General features: G+C 43.6%; 1 protein-coding gene across 6 annotated transcripts; it reads left to right on the top strand.

The window, feature by feature from the left end:
* Window positions 1–306: 306 nt before the first annotated feature.
* OTULINL (OTU deubiquitinase with linear linkage specificity like) lies at window positions 307–18,972 on the top strand. Of its 6 annotated transcripts, none has more exons than XM_032182775.1 (8): window positions 307–475; window positions 11,818–11,977; window positions 12,083–12,114; window positions 12,215–12,306; window positions 14,166–14,315; window positions 15,136–15,264; window positions 17,412–17,684; window positions 18,564–18,972. In XM_032182775.1, the coding sequence occupies exons 1-8, from the start codon at window positions 379–381 to the stop codon at window positions 18,741–18,743; spliced, it is 1,113 nt and encodes a 370-aa protein (XP_032038666.1). In that variant the 5' UTR covers window positions 307–378; the 3' UTR covers window positions 18,744–18,972. The 6 variants fall into 6 exon arrangements, with proteins under 6 accessions (XP_032038666.1, XP_032038667.1, XP_032038672.1 ...); XM_032182776.1 differs by lacking the exon at window positions 307–475 and adding an exon at window positions 2,723–2,778; XM_032182781.1 differs by lacking the exon at window positions 307–475 and adding an exon at window positions 3,440–3,494.
* The last annotated feature ends 4,912 nt before the right edge of the window (window positions 18,973–23,884 follow it).

Genomic DNA, 23,884 nt, shown 5'->3' with positions numbered 1-23,884 from the left:
GAAGAGGCAGCACCGAGGCAGACTCTCTGAAGATTACTACTGCGATACAGCCCATGCATGGGTGGTTCATCACCGTTTGAGAGTCACTCCAACACTCAGACAACTTGGAAGATGCACAGAGAGGTAACAACTTGACCTTTACAAATAGCTGAGTTATGCTTGATTTTTACTTTTTTTTTTTCTTCTTGTGGCTTGGATATAGAGAAGCACACACAGCCTGGGTGACTTTGAAAACTTGAACGGAAATGAAACAGGAAGTCAGATCCTTTCACCGTTTGTTGATCTGTAAAGACGAACTCAGCCTGTAAAGCCTTATTTTGTCCCCAGCACGAGAAGCTGGGGAGAGAAACCCAGCTGGGAGGATACTCCGGAGGGAAGATGCAGAGGCGACATGACAGGATTGCAAGCAAAAACAGAGACCAGTTCGCTGAGCAAGAAAAAAGAAGCAGAATTAACCACTCAAAGAGAGCAGTTGGTAAGTTCATTGAGCTGTGCCTCTAATTTTGGCATCTCACCAAGCTGCTGATCAGCCATAGGAAGCCTTTGTGATGGAGATCATAGCTGCATGGGCACTACCTTTACCTTTGTGTTGGACTATACCTACCTGAGTAGTAGTAGTAAATTATAATATACAGGGAAATTGTTCCTGACTGTTAATAATGGACTTGAAAACCTGAAGGCTGAAGCTCTCATCAGCTCTGTACCTAGGTTTTTCACTTTTACTGAGCTGGATACTGTTGCCTTTGTCTCAGTGAATATTTTCAGCACTCTTTTTGAATTGTTCATGTTCTTTGGGCTGTGGTTATAATCCTGCCACTCATCTGTAGACAGGAGCAAGAATATGCAGTTTCTTCTGCTGATGATTTGTCAGTTTAAGCAGAGACAGCTAAAATGTCTTCATACTTGCTCAGTGCGGCTTCCAGTATAAGCTTTTGCTGTGCTTGCTCTGGAGTCCCACGTGGGTACAAGCAGAGGGAGGTCAACACAAGTCATGCTGCAGCTTGCAGATGCCATCACCTGGAGAAACGCACCAAGGTGAGGTTCGTGTTATGGGCAAGTTTATAACACTCCCCTAAAAGCAGGAAATATCATAAATATCCTGAAGCAGTAGAGGTTTGCCACTGGCACGTAGCCGTGCCTGAGCATCATGAATATGTGCAAAGGGCCGTGAGCAGAAAGTCTGGAGGATGAGACTCAGGCTCAGGCTGCTTTCAGCTTTTCAGTTTTTGCTCCTGGAGCTTCCCCATTGTCCCCAAGGAGCTGCTGCCTGCTCCGCGGGGAGGCGTTACTTCTGCAGAAAAAACTTGAGCACTCTTTCTAAATAGGTCCTTCTCTAGCTCCCTGCATGGGTCTCCAGGGTGTTTTGGGGAAGTTCACAAGCTTTCTGAGCCCTTGTAGCAGCACAGAGAGACATAGGCTGTTCTGCAGATCGCACCGACGTGGTGAACGGATGCCCTGAGGGGAGGGCAGAGAGGAGCTGGGAAGGGCTCACCGACACAGGCCTTGGTTCGCAGCTTTTGCACTAGGTGTGTTTCACCTCGCTTCCCCAATGAGTCAGCAGCCAGATAAACATTAACTTTCATGCCCAGCTGCGCATGGAAGCCATCTATTAAATCCCGAGACACTAACACGAGTCAGAATGGGCAGAACGAGGACAAATTTGGGCCTGAACGGAGCATGAAACCATGAAGCAGCACTGAAACCGGCCTGCTGAGCACGGGGTGGAGAGCAGCGCCTGGAGATGGAGCCAGAGGGGGAAACTGAAGCCTGTGGGTGCCGAGGTGGCACTCAGGAATTCTTTATTTTATTTTATTTTATTTTATTTTATTTTATTTTATTTTATTTATTTTATTTTATTTTATTTTATTTTATTTTATTTTATTTTATTTTATTTTTTACTGTTATTTATTATTATTATTTCTGAGAAGGATTTTTCCATGGAGCAGCACAGAGTGCCGTGCAAGTGACAGCTTTGTGTCTTTGAAATCAAGTATTTACTGTCTGTTCATAACTTTTTTGTTTGTTTTATTTTTCTTTTAAAACTTAGATTTTCTTCTGCTTGTGTGATCCTTCTCGTGGCTTTCTGTGAGCTTGCACTTGACAGGTTTGTCCCCAGCCCCGTTAAGCTCCTGAGCACAGCCCTGTGAGCTTGCCCCAGCCCCGGGCCGCAGCGAGCTGCTAATAACTCTGTGAAAGATTTAAGCCTGCGTCACTGGCTCAGCCCATTACAATTCCCTTCTGTTTCTCCTGCAAAGTCCCCGGGGGAGATGAAAGAAAACTGCTTTTTAATGTGTAACCAGAAAAGGAATAGCTCTGCTCTATGCAAATACCCCACTCCGGGGCTGGGGCGGGTTGCAGCCCAGGCACTGCTGCAGGGGAAGGGATCTGGCAGGGAAGCTCTTTCGGGACGAACGCGCTCCACCCTGCTTAATGAATGAATTAGTGAGGAAACGAATTTTTAATGGTAGAAAAAAAAAAAAAAAAAAAAGACAACAAAGCACAAAGTGACTCTGAGGTCACCAAGCTGCCTTTACACATCATGGTTTGATCTCAGGCAGAGCTTGGCCTCCGTTGGGGGGTCCTGTTGCTGACAGAAAACACCAAACAACCACCCCACAAGTTTGGGGGGACAGAGAAGGGGGGGGACACGGCCACGTCCCCCCGCCCCCGTCCCGCCCCCTGCCCGCCCGGGGCGGTGCCGGCCTCCGCCCCATGGCCGCCGCCCCATGGCCTCCACCCGCCGGCCTCCAGCCGGGCTCCGGGCGCTGGCAGGGAGCGGTGAGGCCTGTGGGGGGGGATTGCGCGGTTCCTTCTCCTTATTTCATTATTATTTATTATTGTCGTTGTGGTTTCGGTTCCCGCGAGGCCGTTTTTCAGGCGAAAAGTGGGATTATCGGGAGCGCTGCTGCTGCGGGGAGGTGGCTGTGGGGCGAGGGGCAGGTCTCCTGGGGGAGCGCTGCCTCTGGGAGCGGGTCTGCTCGTGTGGGGGCTGTGTGTTTTGGGGGCCTCCGTGGGAGTCCCTGCGAGGTGTGTGTGGCTTGTGGTGGCTCTGCCGTGACGGCACGTGTCGCTCCGTGATGGGTGCACCCGTGGGCTCCTGCGGGTTTCGTGCATTTGGCTCTTGCTCTTCTCATTTGTCTGGGTTTTGCTGTGCCAGATCTGCACCCAAACGCTGCCCGCTGGCTTCTGTGCCCATCAGGCAGGTGAGGGTTTGGGGTAAAGAGGATCGGAAAGGAGCATGTGGGAAGATGCACGCATCCCTTTGGACCCGTGGCGTGTGGCTCTTGGCACCACGTCCTCCGGAGCCCCGTCGAGCGATGCCGTGGGCGGCAGGTGCCGGGACACCTTTCTGCCTCCTGGGTACCGCTTCAGCCCTCGTTTTGCGCCGCCTTCCACAGGATCCAGCCGTCTGTTCCCTGAAGGAGCCCTGCGGACTTAATTATTACACCTCCATTTTCTGAAGTGGAGAAAGAAGCGGCTTTCGGGGGCACTGAGTGAGTGAGCTTTACTCTTTCGTGGTGCCAAGTGCCCTGTTGCCAACTAACGTGTGGCAGCACGGTTATCCCCACTTCCGTCCTCTGACCCGCTCCAGTTTCTGCAAGTGATGAAACAAAAGAGGTGAAAAGCGTGTGACACAGGAAAGAATGATTCGCTTCGGTTTTAACACTCACAAAACTGTTGGCTTGTCACTGAAGCTTGTTCCTTTAAGGCTTGTGTGCTGTTACTGCTGGGCACATAGCTTAGTAAGGAATCTGAGGGGACACCGTGAGGAAAAGCTGCTGGTTTGCATATTTATACGATCTACTAACAGTGTTGCTTAAGCATCACGTAAATTCACATAAAGGGTGAAGGGTGTTAGAATTGTTTTTCAAGGGTAAAAGCAGCAAGATGCTGGTCAGCATATAAATTACAGGTGCTTTTCAGGTTTGGCCTTCTAAAACATATATATATATATATATATATATATATATATATATATATATATATATATAATGTGTATATATATATATATATATAATTTTCATAGTTCTGAGTTTGTTTTTTCTGTTGGGATATACGTTTTATTATTTTGTTTTACGTTTTGGACCAGGCTGCCTGACCAGGTGGTGTGGCTTTCCCTCTCAGGATCAGGACTTTCTCTCCACCCCGTTTCTTAGATACAGCTTCCAGGTTAAATCCTCAGCTCCTATCTACCGAGGCTGTAATAACAAACATTAACAGCTTTTTTTCAGTAAAGCCTGCAATTTTCCCAGAGCTTAATGTCTGAAAAGGATTGACCTTGCGTGATTACCCAGGCAAATGAGTTAGAGATTTGAGAAATACCTCCCTTCTGTGCTTCCTGGCCCCACACAGCTGAGCCGTGGGAGTCACAGCGCCAGATCATGCTAGGGCAGAGGGGGATGGCTGTAATTCAGCTGTTGTGAAAACACGAGGGAATAACCAGTGCTCTGGTGTCAAAAGGTTGTGCAGATTTGCTGCTGTCATTACACCCACGTAACTAAGTTTGTGAGTGTGATTTAGGTAGCATAAAGTTCGTCTTAAGGAGCTTCTTAGGTTCCTTTTAGTTGAAGCTGGGAAACTCTTTTTAAAATTACCATGGGGCCCCGTTAGTCCTATTATATTCATGTTTTTATTCAGCCATCCTGACTTCTAAAATGGTTGTAGTGCTCCTTAAAGTCAAATGCTCGTCTGAGTTGCTGTCTGGTGTTTGACCCCACATCATTTAAGGATCCATTTTTTGCTGTGAGGGAATTTCTGGGAGCACAGCAGACGTGCAGCAGCATCCTGCCTGCACTCCCAGGCCGATGCAGCTTTCATGTTGTGGGCCTGTCAGAGGAACAGGGGACTTCAGCCACGTGCCCTGGTGCTGGGATTCCTGGCATGGCAGAGCTGGGTGCGTGGCTGGGACACCACAGAGCAGACACCGCAGCAAGCTGCCTTCCAAAATTGCGGAGAGAGAGCTGCTCGTTAGCTAAAACATAATTGTTTCCTGATGGAAAGCCCAGGACTTGCGTGTACCAGGCTCAGCAACATAAGAGGGGTTGTTTGTGGCTAGGGATCTCATGCCAGTACCGAGGTGCTAGACAGAGTTTAGTCTGTGCGTTGCGTGGCTTGGTGTGAGGGGAAGTTGTTTTCCAAGGAGCGGTGTAACTCACGGCTGGGTCAGCTGTCAGCTGAACCTGCAGTAAGTCAGAGTTTCACCCCAGTGTGAGAAAGGGTGGGGACGGGGGTGCTGCTGTCCTTGTCTCGAGAAGGATCCGGTGAGGGCAAACACTGCCCAATACTCCAGAGCAGCAGGAGAGCACTTCGTGAATTTTCTGAAAAACTTTCTGTCAGCAACTTTTAGTTTCTTTGTAGCCTTGTTCTGTCACTGTAGTATCTTCCTCATTTTTCACTGCTGAGGAGCAATGCTGTCCAGTTTTGGCAGCCTCAGGATCCAGAGCCTGGCATTTGGGGTTTCCCTATAGCTCGTGCTGGATGCTCCCGACAAGGCGAGGAGGAGTGTCCCGAGCCTCTGTCCCCGTGCCACCAGCAAGGACAGGTGCCACTTGTGCTGCCCAGAGACTGCTTTAAGCTAACATTTATCAGGCTGACCAGAGAAGCTGTGTGTGTTATTTGAACTCAGTCACCTGTCGTTCTGCAGACTTGGATGCTTCCCTTAGGGCTGTGCGACAGGGATGTCCCACCAGCTTCTCCCGGTGTTGTTCTGAGCGCAGCCCAGAGCGCTGCGTGTCCCTGCCGTGTTTGCACCGGAGCGACCCGCTGGCTTCCTCGGCGCTCTGCAGTTCTGGTTTCACTTCGTATCACTTCCTGTGCACGAATCTGAGCTGTGGCATGCCTGCCAAAGGGTGAGGTTTTAAAAATAGGCGCTTTCACATCACTGGAGATCTTCTAAACACTGCGCTGCCACGTTCCAAGGCTGGAAAACAGCCCGAAATTTTGTGTATCATTTCCTCAGTTTCCAAGTGAGAAGAACTTGTGCCTTTGCCAAGTGCCACCCCCTCAAAAAGAGCTTGATACGTGAGGGTGACACCCGAGTGTATTTTTACAGGGCTGCATCCTCTGCGCTTCATGTGGAGCTCCCCACCTAGCTGCCAGGTGCTCGGGCTGCTGCTGCAAACACTAACAGCATGGGCTCTGCAGAAGAAAGCTGGAGCTGTGGCTTTCATCGGGTTGGACGTTGAGAGGAGGAGGGCAAGAGATGCAAGACCAATCCCAGTCACTTGTATTCAAAGTGACGACTGGTATTTTGCTTTCTGTTGCTTTTCTCTTCTGTTTTGAATCCATCTTGGGAACGGGGAGAGAGATGAGCTGAACTCCCAGGCAGACAGATGATGGTGCTGGGATAACCTCTGCACGCACCTCCTGGGAAAGCACAGGGATTGTGATCTGACCTGCCGCCAGGAGATGTTGCTTTGTAATCCTTATGAAAAATGCACAGCTCTGCGTAGCACCTCATTACGTGCAGTCTGGTAGGCTTTTGGAGTCTCAGGGATGCAGCAGCAAAGATCTGATGGGACTGACGAGCTGCGTGGATGCAACCTGATTAAAGGGACTGGCTTTCGGAGCAGGATCTTAACAAAGCCCTGATGTCGAATGGATGCACTGCCTGTAAGACCAAGCAGCTGTTCCTGATGGTGCTCAGGGGGTGAACAGGCTCAGACGAGTTCATTTTTTTGTTGGTGGTGTTTGTCATGGTGCTACCGTGTTCTTATTGCTAACGTAAGACTTCAGCTTTTTTCCAGACAGAGGCTTCAGCTCTCTAGACAAATCAACAGAAAAACCCAAGGCGTTCATACGGCTCCGGCCTATTAGCGAAACTTAAGCGCAAGGAGACATGCAGGAGGAAACTATTTACTTTGCTCTGTCCATTTGGGTTGAGCACAGGGAAAAAAAAAAAAAAAAAAAAGCATTAGAGAACCCATTTGGAGGAGTTGTGTCTGCAAATAGATAAAACAGAAACAAATGTGAGTGGCTTTAGGGATGACTCAACGTGCAGCCCAACAGCAGGCAGAATAAGCACCCTTGGAGTGGGCTTCCTTGAAAGAATGGGTTTAGCGCTTTTACGTCAGTTCTGCCTGAAGTTTACAGGCACTAAATAGCGTTTCTGAACGAGGACAGATGTTTTTCCACAGGAGGGAGAGAGAGAAAAAAAAAAAAAAAAGGAATCAGCACAGCAGAAAATTCAGAGGCTCATTCTTTAAAAGGAAGTTGATTTTATTTATTTTTAAACCATGGTTAGGAAAAAGATTTTTAAGAAATAGTTCGGGTTTTTTATGGTGCAAAAGCTTTTTGCATATTGCTCTGGACTGTAAAATCTCTGAAGGCTTCTCTCATGTGTTGTTTTTTCTTATGTAGATGGAAGTGGTGTTGAGCTTGGTTCGTCTGAAGGTCCCGGCTGGCACCCTGTGCCTTAAGAAAAGGAAACTGAGTTACCCAGGAGATCACGCACTGACCTTTCCTTTAGTTCTTGCAGGAATTTGTAGAGAAGAAGTGGTGTGTGTGGGCTGAGGCATGCATTAATGCCTTGACTGTGTAGCTGAGATCGGTTCTGGGAAGGTAACTACAATAGGGTGTGCTTCAGATCATCACGCCGCTGGTGGGAGCTCCTCGTGCCTGCTGCTGCAGAGCGGGAGTAGGCGGCTGTCAGAGGGGGCTGGAAACATTAACAGCAGCAGCCCAGCTCCTCTTAAAGACCAGGGAAGCCAAATGAGGCTGCCTGCCTTTTTCCTGAAAGACCTTTGCAGAACAGGGACGAGGGCTGAGAGGACATCTGAGACTCCTACACGGACCAGCTGTGTAAATAGAGGCTCCCTTGCCGGTTATGGGCCTCGGTGCTGCAGAAACATTCCCATTTTCTAGGTAATTGCATGATTCTGGTAACAGCGTGGGGCTGGGGTTTTGTTTAATTTTGCTGGGTAGAAGTTGAGATGCGGTCAGTAGACACGGTTTAACTTCTGGTAAGTCGCTGACGATTCCTGTCTTTGCCTGTAAATGGTTCCTTCCCTTCTTATCCCAAGCAGAGATCCTAATCTCCAGTTGTTACATCAGAACAGCTGAAGAAAGTTTGCTCAGCGGGTTGACCTTGCTTTGCTTGGTAAAGGAAGGGTTTCCGAATGAGGTGGTTATTGAATACCACATGTTTGATCTGTGCTGGGCTTGGTAGTTTCTCTTATTTATTTATTTATGGTGCGGTGCTGATAATAAACTGGGAAATCAAAGTAGTCACTCAGCACTGCTTAAAAAGGTGTGCTTCTTGCTCTTCAGCTGTTGTGGGATGTAATCCATCATAGCTATTAAATACGTATAATTAATAGCTTTTTGTCTCTTCTGGCTCAAAGGGTTGAGGTGCGTGTGCGGATCCGTGTGCCACTCAAAGGATGGCTGTTTTATAAGGATCGGTGGGACCTTGTTCCCATAAAAGAGGGAGTTAGCAGGTTTTATGCCGTACCCTGGTACTTGTGCTACATAGTTTGGGAAAACAGAACGTGCCACAAAGACGGCTCTGCAGCACAGGAGTGCAGGCAAACTTGGACCTCCTGGTGTCAAGCCTTGCTTCTGTTACTTGAGGTATTTAAGAAATTCCTCAGCTGGAGGTTCAGGAAAGCTGGAAGAGGGTCTGATGAGTTCTGCACTTTTTAGTGTAGGGTCAAGGACTCCCACACTATCTTTCTAGCTCTGGATCCAGGAGAGGAGTGAAAAGGAGGGTGGTATGGGTGGGCAGCAGAAGCAGATGCTGCAGATGTCTCTTACTTGTCATTTTTCTGGCGTTTTTTTCTTCTGTGTGTCTCTCCTGCTGACTTCGGCAGGGTAAAACCCGCAGGTTTGGCACTAGCAGGAAGTTGCTGATGTGGCACGAAAAGAAAACACGGCGCGTTACGTACTTGGTAAGACAAACACTGCTATCAGCTCCTGCTCCGGCGCTGCTCAGCCTCTGTTCATCCCAGTTTCTCCTTGGAGCTCTGGGAGATGTCAGTCAGCCTCCAAAGAGATGTCGTGTTGCAGAGCAGCTGGGCTGTGGCTGTCTGCAGAGAGAGAGAGCAGGAATTGCATCCATATCCTAGGGAACGGACTGGGTTGAAAGGTCCGTGGGTTTATTTTCCTGCCCCTCCCCGGCATGTTATTAATGTAATTGCGCTTCATTTTCTGAAGAGTTGGGGAGGGGGAGGAAAGATCTACTTTAAATCGCTCTCTTTGTTAATCCGTGTCTTGTTCGCGATGTATTTTTGTCTGCAGCACGTTGTGATCCAGCTGACACTTCTGGATGTCACTTGAATAATAAAAAAAGGTAATTAAATTTCAAAGTGTGACGTGTTCACTGAAAGTGGTAACTGAATCACCAAGTGCTGTTTGAACAGCAGCTTTCCCATGACAGGAGGGAAAGTTTATGAGGACCAGGGTGTGCTGTAATAAAAGTGTAGTGAAAACACTCAAAATCACTTGTCTGCAGGTTTTCCCATCTCCTGTTAGGCTTTTTGGTAGGGAAATTGTCTCCTTGGAGAACAGTGGCTCATGCACTTGCTAACCCTGTGCCTCGAAAGGGGTTTTGTTGGACTCCCAGCAAAAGGTTGGTTCTTTTTGCAGGTTTAATGCCATCCAAAGCTTAGCTTGCTTGTTTTAACGTAAGAGCTCATGCGGATGCACTTTTCTCATCTTTTTGCATGTAAAGGGAGGTGAGGAAGAATTTTTACATGCTGGTGGGCTGTTCACATACACTTCTGGTACCCAATAAAGCAAAGCATGTCAGATGAACACAAACCAGTTCCACTTTTTATGGTACCAGCTTGTTCAAAATCAAAAGAGGAAGCATACACTCATTTTAGATAATGAGATGAAAGGCTGCTGCATCTTCCTTTAGGTACCGTATGTTGAAGTTGCTGTTCACAAGTTCTGGTCAGTCGTTGACTGGGTGGACCCAATAACATCTGTAAGCCTTTAAGCTTTCAGTCAGCAAGAGGTTCAGGTATTTATGGCTGAATGAGGTTTTTCAGTGCTGATACTTCTATCCTAAGGAAGCAGAGAGAATATATTGCTGTGACATGATCCTGCTAGGAGCGTTGTCTTCTACTAGTTCTGTTTTTGTTCTCTTGGTAGCAGTTTGGGTGCTTATTAAGAAGGCATCTCTTGGTTTCCATCAGCAGTGTGTGCTCAAAGTGGGAGTATCCCAGTGTTTCCATGAGCTGTGACACTTCTGCCACATGCAGCTGATGTTTTGCTGTCTGTTACTTGGGACCAGTCATAAACACTTCCTACAGCTTCGGATTTTTGGTCTTTTCAGTTGTGTGCATGGTTTGTGTCTGCACTTTTCCCCCTCGGCATGTAGAGGCTGTGCCAGCTAAGCACATGTTAGTGCAGCATGTGAGTAGAAGATAAGAGGTCTGTCTTCTTTGAACGGTGTTTGCAGCAGTATGGGTTTTGTGTAAATTTGTACTGGTGGCCAAAAAATTTATTACCTATTTAAAGTTTATGAACACCTTTACATTTACAGCTCTTGGCCTGCCTCTTGTTCAAGGTAGGCACTAGTTATGGGTCTTGCATCCAGACAGCGTGTGTATGACATCCTGTAATAAAGTTTCTTAAAAATAAAGTTTCTTAGAGTTTCTGAATATTGGGAAAGGCCAAACGTCAGCAGTGCTCCGACTACACGCTGCAGTGCTCATAAAACTGTACGTGTGGCTGTTGATCTCAGTGCCAAGGCTTGACTTCATATGTAACTCTGTGACTGGATATCTGTCAGCGGTGCATGGGCTTAAGCTCCTTGGAAAACTTAAGCCCCTCTTAAATTTCCTGTTACAGCCAGGAGGGGCAGGAGTTCAACTGACATAAAACTATGCTGAATGAATTATTCCCTTCAGGGACTCTCCAGAGAATAATCTTTGCAGCCTTCTCTGGAGATGCCTTAAAAAAAAAAAAAAAAAAAAAAAATTCTCTTAAAATTTGGTACAAAAGCAGTGAAGAAGTTACTAACAGCAGCTGTTGGTCATAAAATCTGGGAATTTCCTATGCTCAGATTTCAGCCAGAGAATACATTTCTCACTTAGGGAGCAGACACTGCATTTGTCAGCTCCTCAGCCTCCCTACCCTCTCTCAATTCTAGGGTTTTTGATTAACAGAAGACTACCCAACCCTTGTTTAACCCTCCCAGTAATACCAGGAGATCAGCAGAAACTTGTCCTGGCTTATGTCAGTGAAGAACAGTGTGATTGAGCCCTCTTTATGACCATCTCCTGAGCTTTCTACCAAATCCCTGGGGAGGAGCTTTCTCCTGAGTTTTAAATTGCTCCTAAACTTGCCCAAATTGAGCCAGGAACACTCCTTTAATTCCTGTGGCATTCATAGGATGCTTAGTCAGCTAATGCATCGCCTGATACAGCACATTTGCAGACTACAACTCCCAGGAACCTGTGGTCATTAAAATCTTGGCTGAATGGCAAAGTAATGACAGCACGAGTCTCTGACCTAGCACATCCTGAAACAATTTTTGTTGTTGTTGTTGTTGTCATTGAACAGTTGCTTTGGTATTGGTCTTCTTGTGAAGCCTTCCACTCTATTTTGGCTATATATCTAGCCTTGGTTGTGTGGAGGAAAACTTGGAAGCATGAATGGTGTGCACCCCAAAACCTATAGACTTGAAAAACCAAGTAAGTTACTAAACGTATTGTGCCTTTGGCATTTCAGCTTTCATTTGGAATGATATGGTGCTTGGATGATTTTTCCTTTTGAAATTAAAAAAAAAAAAAAATAATAGAAACAAGTATTGTTAAGCAGTAAAAAGATCTTATTTTTTCTCTCTTTCTCTCTTTATCACTGTTGTAGGAAGGCATGAGGTGCAGTCCTGGACAAGAGCTACCAAGCAATCCTTGTGTCTCATGTGGCAAAAAGTGAAAATACAGCTGATGCTAAGCATGTCTTTCCTCGTTGCTGTTTTTTGGTATTGCAGAAGGCTGTACAGCTTTTTAGCACAGCTCTTGAAACGGTAGGTTTTTATTACGCAGACTGCTGACTTTCAGTGCTGTTGCTTGTTTCAGTATTTTCCTTGGACAACTCCTTTCTGATACCTGTTTTCTCGTTTGGATTTCAGGTGGAGCGACTACCTTCAAAGAAAACTCATAAGTAATCTTTTTGTTGTCATTCTCTGCTTGTCATTAATCCCCCTGCCCCTTAAATGCAGAACAAGAGAAGGTAACTAATCCCTGACTTAATCTTGATTTAGAGAATCACAGTGTGTTGGCAGAAGTCGATCTACTTGGCTATAGCGCAAGAGAATGGAAAGGAGAAACCAAGCAGGCCAAACATATGAGGGAGGTAAGAGTTAGAATTTAATCTCTGCGTGCAGATGGGGGAGAGGTACCTGAGAAAAGAAGAGCAGTTGCAGAACAAGCAGCTGCTGCAACTACCAGAGCTTGCTGCACCACTTGCTTAAGTGAACAGAAAGATGGATAACATTAGCATGAGTCCAAATAAAGACTGCAGTAGAACAGATCGCGATCCAGATCAGATTTTAGTTTTACGTCTCCAAATTCCTCCCCACAATACCAGCCACCCAAGCAGCGGCTCTAAGTGCTTGGGGTGAGCTCCCATTACAACAGCACGAAAATATGATCCCAGGCACTGCAGCCCAAATAACTTGGCCTTAGGCAGCGCCTCCTGCATCCGAGACGCCAGCTGCATTCTTCTTAATCATTATTCTTCTCCTTGGGTTTTTATTTCTCTTACCTTGCATCATTTCAGCTGGCGTTTTCTCACAGCTTAGTAGGTTTTCTTCTTAATTATGAGCCAAGGTGACGAGGTTGTGTTGTACGTGTGCTTACACCCCCATAGGCAGAAACGGCAGCTGCGTTTCTCACAGAAGACACCAGGTATCGTATGTGCAAAGGGCTGCTGGCAGCTGCATCTTGGTGGCCTGTGATGGAGGCAGTGTGGCAGGGGGCATGCCAGGAGCCGTGGTGCGCTCTGAAGGGCCCTGGCAGGTGCTTGCAGTTGCAGCAGTCTTCCAGTACCCTAATTTGTGATGGGGCTGGGGCTCCAGGAGCAAAGAGGAGCAGATATCTATTTTGTGGCTCGCTGTTTCAACTATGATAAGTGTCAGTGGCCAAGGGAGGCTTGGAGACTGTGGGCTGGAGCTATACTTTTCTCATACCACTTCTAGCTGAAGTAGCTGTCCGGGTGGTGGAGTAGTGGTATCTGTTAAAGCTTAGTGTCAAATCCTAGTTAATCAGCTAACTGGGACGCTGTATCCTTGCATCCTCATGGTGTGGTATTCCAGACCAGCTCAGCACAAATACGGCACCGGTCTGTATTTCTGATTATCTAACGATGGTGAGAACACAAAAGGAGTTGTGCTGAGAGAGATCAGAGAGGCAGAGGGGGCAGGAGATGTGGTAGTAAGGAGAGATGCTGAATATCTGCCTTGGGCAACAGCTAGGGGGGTCAGTTTCAAGGTGCTGCCAGTGGCTGTTTCATGGGACAGTTTTTCAGGGAGCTTTAGGAAAGGGAAGCAACCTTTGCCTTGGACCTGAGTAGTGTGCATAGGATCTGCCTTAGAATACTGCTTTCTAATTAATATTGCCACTCTCTGGAGCAGGAGATAGCATGCATTGTATCAACATCCTTACAAGACCAACAAGTCAAAAGAATCCTTACAACTGCATCCTTCTTCAGAAAGGGAAACTACATAAAAATGAGGAAGCTTGTTAAAAAGAACCTAAGGAGAGACCTGACTCCCTGCTGTCATGTGCTCCCAGTGCACCTCTTGTGCTGGCCCTGGCATTCATCCGATCCTTCTCTGAACCACCTGAACCTGCCGAAGCAGCAGGAAGCTAACCCCGCAGCAAGAATTCATTAGGCTACAATTATCTCAGCCGGTGCAAAGGAAGGGCTGGGGAGACTGCCCAGCCAAGAAGTGGTATTGGCTGGGGTTGCTGCCACTCTTCCTTAGCCTTAAGTCATCACCAGTGCAGAATCCCTTTTAAGGGGCAGTGCCAGTTTAAAGGTGTTTACAAAAACGATGTTGGGCGATTTTTGTGTATATAAAACTTATAAATATAGTCTCTCTTTCCCCTAGTTCCCTCTTACGAATAGTTTGGAATTGGGCTCCAGTTGAACGTGGGTTTGATCCAAGTTCTAAAATGTTTATTGCTACATTTCTTGTTGGTCTTTTTTAGGCATATAATGAATTGTTTTGGAACTATCATATCAAGTATCTGCGACAGGTCAAGAAGGACAACTATTGCGTGCTAAGAGCAGTACTTTTTCAAATACTCAGCCAAGGCATTCCTTTTCCATCATGGATGAGGGAGAGAGATATCTTAAAGGTAAAATTAAGTTCTAAAATCAACAAGATCTAGGGGCCCTTGCAAAGCAGAAGGAAGCTTTGTTCAATGGTAAAAGGGAAATGTATTCTGTGGTAGTAGAGGAAAATTATTATTAGAATTTAAAGAGAACTTTTTCAAATTCTTTGAACTATAAAAAAAAGTCCTGATCTAAGTATAGTGACATGAACATGAGGTTTAAAAAAAAAAAAAAAAAAAAAGTGGTAGGACAAATATTTCTGCTGCTCTGCTAGATGTCACTCCCTTAGCACTAAAGGACTTGACTCTCCCTCGTTCACATCCATGTAAAATCCAGTAGCTCGTTTGGGAGCACAGCTGAAGAAAGCGTCAAGCGTGGCTGCTCAGCGTGTTGCTGGAGCAGCGTGAGCTCTGCACTGGGTTCCAGGAGCTCTGTCAAGAGACAGCAGTGGGGAGGTGGGATCGATAGCTGCTGCCTGTGGGGGCACATCTGCCAGCTGGAAAGTGCCTGGAATCCTAGAAACCTTACTGAGTTTGGATGTATCCAGCTTTCCTAGAGTGTGGGCTATATATTTTGCTGAGAACATATTTTCTTCTTTTTTGGCTGGCATTGTTTTAAAAGTTTCATAAGGACTTGGCAGTCAAGTGGAGCTTCCTTAACATTTGATTTGTTCTGAAGCCTATTTCTATTTTCTGTTTGAGCTGTACAACCAGAGGGTAGAACCACATCATAAACTAAAATGTGTTGCAATCTCTGTAGGCAAGTTTATATAACTTTATGTTCTACTTCTTGTTATGGTTATGATCTCTACTTAATTAATTTTCTTGTTCTTTTTTCTTCCAGCTCCCTGAAAAGCTTTTGTATTCTCAAGGTTGCAACTGGATTCAGCAGTACAGTTTTGGTCCAGAAAGATATACAGGTCCCAATGCTTTTGGAAAATTACGCAAGTGCATGGAAACATTAAAGACAAACGTGAGTATTTAGGAGGTGCTCGGGAGGCATAAAAGCACTGAGAAGTGGATTGAGGCTGAATTAGGGATCTTCACTACGTATTTCTGTGGCAGTCTGCTTCCCAGGTTCAGAGAGCTCAGCTACTGGGCAGGCCATCATTTCTCCTGCAGAGGAATTCAGTTTTTGGGGGATTCTGCAAGCTAAGTAGTTGGGATCTCCTAGCAAGCTAGGAAGGCCATCCTATCCATGGCTGTTACTGCATGGTTGGCTGCCCTTGTCATCAAGTGGCTCCTGCAATACCTCACAATTTCAATAAAAATAACTACGTGCTATAGGATACCCTGCTAGATTCCCTCCCCAGATTGGATGGAACAAACAAATGGTGCATTTTCTTCTCAATCTTGAATTTCCTCCATTCTCCTCTCAGTTAAATGTTTTATTTACAGAGTTCTATTATAAGTTCTCTCTGTAAGCCAAAGCACCTGATTACAGCAACTGTGTAGTTTTAAACACTATCAGTGATAGTGACCAACCATTTTAAAACAACAACAAAATCTTAACTAGACTTATTTAGCTATAGAAGCAGAGTATTAGGAAATAAAAAGAGGGAATTAAAACTGAGAACCAGTCCTTGTCTCTTGCCTGCAGTGTCAGCTGCCCGTCTTCTTCGAACGTGTCTCGTGGTTCTTGTGCAGTTACCATCTTGTCCTAATTGCTCTTTGTATTTGTCCTAGTTGTTCTTTGTATTAGTTTTTTGGCTTTTGTTTTTTATCTTCTTGTGGTTCTTTGTAAGTCCATGTTATTTCCATAGCACTAAGCATTTATCTGGATGTTTGTACAGAATAACATTTCAAATCAGCATGGTAAACAAATCCATACAGTTTACAAATTGTTGCAGAGCAGCTTTATTATGCAGTATGCTGTTACTGACCGTGAGGTCTAACTCCCAGTTTTATTGTTAAAAAAGATGCAGTTTGGCCAGTGGGATGATTTTTTGCTTATTTTCACAAACAGGTTTTTATGGTACATTTAGAGGTGTGAAAAGAGCCAGCACTGGGAGATAGGGTACTGTTGCATTTAACCATCTGCTTGCTTCATTATTTGGCAGGGAAAGAACAAGGATTTACAAGAAATCTTGTGTGTTTTTATAGAGCTTGAACAGCCAGATTTACTAAATGTTTCTTGGTGTCCAAAGCCTATAGATGCACTTCTGCTGTGGCTATGGTGTGAAGAGGCAGGGAGAGTGGGCTCTGCCAGAAGTATTTGAAGACTTTTGAGGAATTTTAGTCACACACCAGCATGCTTTTTCAAGAGGTTTGCTTTGCACCGTGAACTCAGGAGATTGAGCCTCCTCACTCCAGACTTGCCTCAGTTGACCAAGATGCAGCAGAGTGCCCGGTTGTTGGCTAAGCCCAGGGCAGTCGCTTCAAGCTTTCTGATTTGGTGTCCTGTCCAATGTTATCAGTCTCCTGGCCAACCCCTTTTCTAGGTGTGAGCACTGGCATTTGACCCCTCTAAAATAACACGGAGTTAAGGAGGTCAGAGGTTGGACTAGGTGATCTTGGAGGTCTCTTCCAACCTAGATGAATCTGTGATTCTGTAAGAAATTCCTACCCATTATAGTCCTACATGACCTCATGAAGCTGAACACCGAAGACATACAAATGTGTATAGTTCATAATGGCATGCTGGCACGTCCAGTTTATATAAGTTCCTTTTAACTGATCTGCTTCTGAGTTAGGTCTGGCATCTAAAGAATTTAAGCTAGCATAACTTTAATATAAAGGATACTGTAGGAAAATAACTAAATTTTGGAAGCTGTAGGTTAAAATCAGGCCAGGAGTCGTCACTTTAGCTAACCTTTGCTTATGCCTTAGTGTGTGTTTGATGCACCCACACAGATTTTCTACAACTTTCTCGGGTAACTTTAGTAGTTACATGCCTTACAGACTCTTTACTTACAGTCACAGCTGGATTTTCTAGTGTGACAGTGGGTGGCTTTTGTATGGGGGAATTGCATTTGCTTTCTCGTAGCCTATCATTAGCATACAGATGCTTGGAGCTCTATGTAGAAAATAGGTTCAGCTGGATAAATGGCAAATGAAATGAGTAAGGTTTGAAATCTCACTGCAGAACCTGTAATTATTGTTCTTCTGTGTGCTTTCTAGTGGATTGAAATAAGTGGTACTAAAGATCACGAAGAAAGAGGAAACCTGTGTAACGCACTCTTTTCTGATGAGAGCAAGGAGCACAGACTATATGAGGCCATAAAATTCATCATGCTTTATGAAGTTGTTGAAGCCTATGAGCAGATAAAGAACAGGGAAGAACCCATACCCCATCTTTTTAGCCTCCTCCTTGCTCGGGATACTTCGTCTGACCCTTTGAGTTTCATGATGAATCATCTGAACTCCATAGGTGACTCTGGTTGCCTAGACCAGGTAATGATAAAAATGAAAAACAAATCACAATTATTCACCTAATGACATCAGAGATGGAATATATTATACATTATCTGTGATAATTGGCCTGTTTTTTTTCTTTGGGACGTAGGGAAGTGCACTGTGGACAGGCATTTATCTTCCAAGGAGATTAAAAAAACAAACAAACATGCAATAAAGTAAAATAGGGTTGGCAGCTTTCTTGCTGGGCCAGAAATAAGTGCTGTGAGCACATGATTTAGAGCTTTGCAATGGGTGAAATTATTTCTCGTAATCAGTTCCAGTTATCAAGTCATTCATTAGATGTTGCATTCCCCTTCAGTTTGATATAGCTACAGATGTTATGCTCTGTCTGGCTGTGCCCAAGGATGTGAGTTTTTTCCAAAGCATTTTTCCAGTTTAAGGCAGGTTTTGCAAGTACTGTGGATGAAGAGACAGTTCTCAAGCATAATATGCATGAAGTACAAAGAAATGTTTCCTTTCACCATTATATTTTGCTAACAAATGATCACTAGGTGGCAGGCTTCCCATTTTCTAAGGTGTATCAATCTTTTAATGTTAGTCCCATCTTGCTCCCCAGTAAGGTGTGTGAGGCGAGTTTGGGAGCAGATTATATATTGTGTAAGTGGAAGACATGCTTCCAAGACTGTATGTGTTAGCCAGAGTACCCTAGCATGCAAAAGAGCAGTGGAAAGATGGTTGGGACACTGAGAATATCCTCAATCTTTTAATTACCTTAATTCAGTTACAAAAGGGCCCTCGTAATTCTTTGTCTACTGTTTTGAAATAAGCTAGGTGACTTGCTTTAACTTAGAAAACTGAAACAAAGAATAATCCAGGTCTAGAAATACATGTCTTACAGGGCTGTTTTATTTTTAGGTTGAAATATTTCTTCTTGGATACTTACTTGAAGTGAAGATTAGAGTTTACAGACTGCATAGGTTTAATACTGAAGAATTTCAGGTAAACTACCCAGATGAGTACCGAAGGGAATGGAATGAGATTTCTCTCCTGACTGAGGATGACCGCTATTATCACATCCCTGTTATCAGAACGTGAAGGTCCAATGACTGTTTTTTTTTTTTTCTTTGTACAATATAGTGAGTAACCGGTTCCAGTGAATTAGCTTTCTAATTGGCAGCAGATATGCATGTTGATGATTACAAAATGATTTGTGGGTTTATTGTGTAAACACTTTGCTTTCCCATTACAGCTCAATTCACTGCCAGTCAGCCATAAAGAAGCATAAAATGTATTGTTATATACTGTCTGGGGGAAAATGTCATATTTGAGGGTTGTTGGACACAAAAGATTAGACCTCATGACCAAGAAAGAAAAGGTAGTGTTATGTTTTCCTTTGTTAGGCTAATGGTTTACTCTGACAATACCTGGATGGCTTAAACTGAAGTTCCTAAAGCAATTCCTGCCTCTCCCTTTTCTATCGAGCTAGGATGGATGAATCACACAGGAGGTAACTCCTGGGGTCCCGAGTTTATACTCCAGGACATGAAACTCGCACTGATTTGAGGCTGTCCAGCATGTGAGGCTGTAAACTGGGGCCACTGTGTAGCTGATTCAGATCACATCCAGCTTTCACAGTTGCTGCAATGTCTCCCTCCAGAGACAGAAAGAGCAAACAGCTGCAGACTGCAGTTACTTCAGACACTTGAAATTAAGCTGTCTGCACTCAGTACTGGTATCTGAAACTGAAGAAGTGTTACAAAGAATGAGAGAAAAACCACACACACAAGAATATAGTGCCAGATGAAAGTTTAGACTCCAGTGTTTGAAGAAATCTGTCTGGGACAACTAAATGAGATTTACTTTATTATATGGGACCTTTTGCCTGATTCTATTTTCTAAAATACTCAATTGTGTTTTGATTATTTCTAAAATGAGGGACCTTAACTTGAACAAATATTAAAATGATATAGTAGATCTTGCAAAATATTTGTGAAATACTTAAAATCCCATAGGTATCAGTTACATTGAGAAAGTGGGGGTTATTAAGAAACTAAGTCTCCTCTTTCCTTGTCCTAGAGGCACAGTAGTAGGTAGGTTTGGTTTTAATTCTTGCAGGGGAAAATAGAAGCCCCTAGTAGTAATTAAGCCCATTTAGTAGGAATTAAGAATACAAAAATGTAATCTGGGCCTGCAGGAGCTACAGCAGTTGAATGTGGTGACTAAATGGTAATGTTTGGAGTGCACAAGGACTACTCTGCTCCTTTGTGCAAAGCAATGAAATTTTATCCCTTACAGTCCTTTTATTTGTATGTATATGTGTGTATATATATATATATATTTATAAATACAAACACTTGAGTGCTGTATTATAGCAGGTTTGTTTCTTGGAAGCTTTTCCAAGTTCAGTTTTGTTCAGTAATTTGTAGCTTTTAATTAAAAAGGCTTGATATGTATAAGAATTTCATCTCATCAAGATCTGCATGACGAATATTTATTTAAAACAGGCAACAAAACAAAAACAACTTTTTTCACTGAAAATTTTCACTTTTTTTGCCCACTTTAGATTTGGTTCTGCTCCGCGTGGGGAGATGTTAAAATGCCTGGGCGCAGGGTATTGTTGTCTATTTTTCATCAACAGTATGTATAACACTTGCACCTATCAATAAACTTATCTATATTTTATTCTTGTTTTGGTACAAGCAGACATACCAAAAACTGTATATTTTTATAGAGAGCTTTGTAATTGTTTGCTATTATTTATGAATAGCAATGCAAAAGCATGATAGCTGAAAGTGTTAAATTGTCAAAATGTATGTTTATGGAACGTCAAGCACCTTAATAGAAGGGAATTAATAAAGATCTAACAAAGACAGTGAAATTTATCTCTGGTTTGGGTGTTTACATGTGATCTAAGTCACCTTGGGCACCCTGCAAGGTCAGTGGAGGGCAGTGGCAGAGGAGTTACAGGCAGGTAATCAGAGGAATTGATCTCCAGAAGAACATGGTTCCTCCTCGCTGACTGTAATGGGAGCTGGCAGTGACCAGCATACAAAGACCTGGTCTAGATGTCTGAAGTTAAATTATTCCAGGAATCCAGAAAGGATGTGCTGAAACATCAGATGTCAGTGGTGCTGGCTGAATCATGACAACAGCAGAAGTGAGATGTAAAGGAGGAGAAATTTGAGGTGAGGATAATTGCAAGTCTTACAGATGAATTCAGAAAGCACTCTGAGAAACATTGAGACAGGTTTGGAGCTGCACTGACTTTAATCGGGTTTTCTGATAATTCATTTTAACTACGGATAAAGCAAATATTTTATGTGCAAAGAAATGTGTATTTTATACGTATGTATATAAATGTAAATATGTATATATGAAAAAAACATCCTGAATCAGTGGTTGCAGACAAGCTTGCTGTAGGAATCCAGAAAGCTGAGCACTAGGACATGCAACGGAGAGCTCTGTTCTACTGATGTCAAGTGATCAAAGAGCTCTTTTCATCTTTTGAACCTGTGATTACTGCCTTTCTGCTCTTGAACTTTGGAAGGCTGCCTTTTTAAAATCACTTGTGTCCAATAACTTTCCTTTGTAATTTGTAGAAATGGGACAAATTTGGGAATGACAAGCCACTGAACACAGCGTACAGATGTCTCATGTAGATCCTTTGTATATGATGTATGTATTTTTTATTTTATCTAGTCATCACTGAAATGAATGGTTGTCTACTGTAGGTCCAAACCTCGGAGCTGTGAACCGCTTACCATACACCTAAGCAGGAAGCTCAGGTCAATGTGACTCAGAATCAATTGTTTGTGAAATAATTTCATCACTAATCCTTCAGAAAATTATCAAGGTCAACTAAAACAAGCTTTGCTTGGTTTAAAAAAAAAAAAAAAAACTTTTATAATAATGTTTATAGCTTTTTTTGCGCATAGTTTCATCTTTCCCCATGAAGAAAATACGGTAACAAGACGTGGATCTTTGCATTGAAGGAGCCCTCAAAGTCTCAGTTATGAGTATGAGAGAGAAAACCAGATCAGAATGACTTAATAAAGTCAAGGCAAAAGCATTTAAGTTTGTGGTGAGAATGACAGCAACAATAAGTGGAGAGACGTTACCATTTTTTTTAACTGCAGTATTATAGACAACTAAAAGTTTCACATCAAAATGTGTTTGTAATTTGTCACTGCTGGCTTAGCAAGACAAAGTGTATTGAAACCTCAGTGGTGGGGTGGGTTTGGATTCTTCCCAAAACTTGAAAATGTATGTTAAGAATATTAAGTAAGTAGCTGAAGTAGTGTGTATCTTTGTTATAACAGTGGGTAAGAAAAATCTTGTTTCTAAGTGACATCTTTTTAAACAACTGCTTATCAAAAATGTATGAAAAATCCATATTTCATGTCAACTCCATAGTGCGATATTGGCAAACTGTATTTTTCTACCCTTGTAATTCATCTCTAGATAGCTTCATGTTTAGATTGTGTCTACTAAGTTTAAGGAAATTTAAAGTCACCAGGTGTAGTTGTTTGTCTTGGCTGGTGAGTTTCATAGAGTTTGAAGTCCTCCCTTTGAGGAGAGAAGCTCCTTCCAGTTTGGGCCTGGTTTTGTGAGAGGACAGGACGTGGTTCTTCAAGGAACTCTTAAAATCAGTTGGGAGAGGAGCCTGGCATGGCAGCTGGGGTTGGCGGTGTGCTGCTGCCTTAACTCATAGCATTCATTCCTGCTTCACTGCTTGGAAAAATTGGAAATATGAAAGAATTCGGGCAGGTGCTGGATGTTTTCATCTTCCAGTATACTCCAGTTTTGCATAATTCAAAATGTAATGCCTCAGAGGACATTTAACCAGAGCTTTTTCCACGTTAGCAGAGCTTTTGGCCATGAATCACCTCTTTATTGAAATGTGGTGGCAACTAATTTGAATCCACTTGTGCAGGTTTGTGTGCAGCTTCTGCTGAAGTCTATAGCAAGTAGCTGCTAATAACTTTGTATCCTTTGAGCCAAGTTGCATGTTAAGCTGAATGCTTTCCCTATGGCAGTAATTTTGGGGATTTTCATACACTGTGTGCTACAAATCTTGGAAATTATCATCTTTTGAGTTATCAAATTTAGCTTTTTGATGATTAAGGATGTCGTGTTTGTCTTACCCATCCAGTAGATGGCTTCCAAGCATCAGAAAATGTATTTCAGTAAGCTCATTTCTGGGAATCTTCTGCTCCTGTCGCACTTACCCGGATGATGGCAGTGGGTCGACCCCAGCCAACAGCCACGTACCCACACAGCTGCTTGCTCACTGCCCCTGACCCAGCGGGACAGCAGAGAAAACACCGTGAACAGGAGCAAGAAAGCTTGTAGGTGGAGATGAGGACAAGGAAATCACTTGCCAAGGTCCATCATGGGCAAAACGGGCTTGAGGAATTTAACTTAGTTTTGTGCCAAACAGCATAAATATTTAATTACTGGTTTGGATATTGGGAAAGAAATAAGCAAAAATGTGATTACTAAAATACTTAGGGAAAAATACCACTCCTCCTTCCCAGGCTCAGCTTCCCTCCAGACTCCTCTCCTGCCCCTTGGTATTGCCAATATACTGAATACTGACTAGTGGTGTTCAATCTTTCTGCTTAGAATCTGATCTTTCATTCGTTTGAAAAAATTTCTTGCTTATGAAAGCAAGAAAGCATGATACACGCCTATCAACACATATATAGGGCGAGACTCTTCCTTCCTCTTCCCAAAGGTTTCTAGTTATGAAAAGCTTCCTGTGATTCAGATTGATTAAATTCCAGCTAGATTATGTCAAAAAATAAAGCTTGCAGTTACTAATGCTAAACTCACTTAAATAAGTTCAATAAGTTGATTTACTGTTAATAGTAATTAATTTTTTGAATAAAATATTGGTCTGGCAGAAGCAGTATTGTTATTACATATTCTAACATTCTTCTCTTTCATACAAAGTAAACTGTTCTCTTAAAATATATTAATCCTTTGTTTTCCAAGGATAGTGAGTGAATGAAAAAAAAAAAAAAAAAAAGAAAGGAGAAACTCCTGGTAAGCTACGCTTTAATTACCATTTTTATAAAAGATTGTTCATCTTTATATAGTTTCTACCCATGGTACTGGAGTAAAAACATTTAAAAACATCTAGTCAGGAAGTATGGATGATCAAATTGCACCACATGCCTGTCTTGAGTGTCACCAAAGGTATAGCCAAGGGAATGCTGCCAAACTTCCCAGGT

The sequence above is a fragment of the Aythya fuligula genome, chromosome 2, assembly GCF_009819795.1.
Source record: "Aythya fuligula isolate bAytFul2 chromosome 2, bAytFul2.pri, whole genome shotgun sequence".
NCBI lineage: Eukaryota > Metazoa > Chordata > Aves > Anseriformes > Anatidae > Aythya > Aythya fuligula.
This window is presented reverse-complemented; position numbering and strand designations above follow the sequence as displayed.

Bases quoted from the DNA above. Each gene is read 5' to 3' on its own strand.
- OTULINL (XM_032182775.1), top strand. From the start codon at position 379: ATGCAGAGGCGACATGACAGGATTGCAAGCAAAAACAGAGACCAGTTC. The intron at 11,978-12,082 runs GTAGGTTTTTAT...TTTGGATTTCAG, and splicing joins TTAGCACAGCTCTTGAAACG to GTGGAGCGACTACCTTCAAA. The intron at 12,115-12,214 runs GTAATCTTTTTG...ATCTTGATTTAG, and splicing joins CCTTCAAAGAAAACTCATAA to AGAATCACAGTGTGTTGGCA.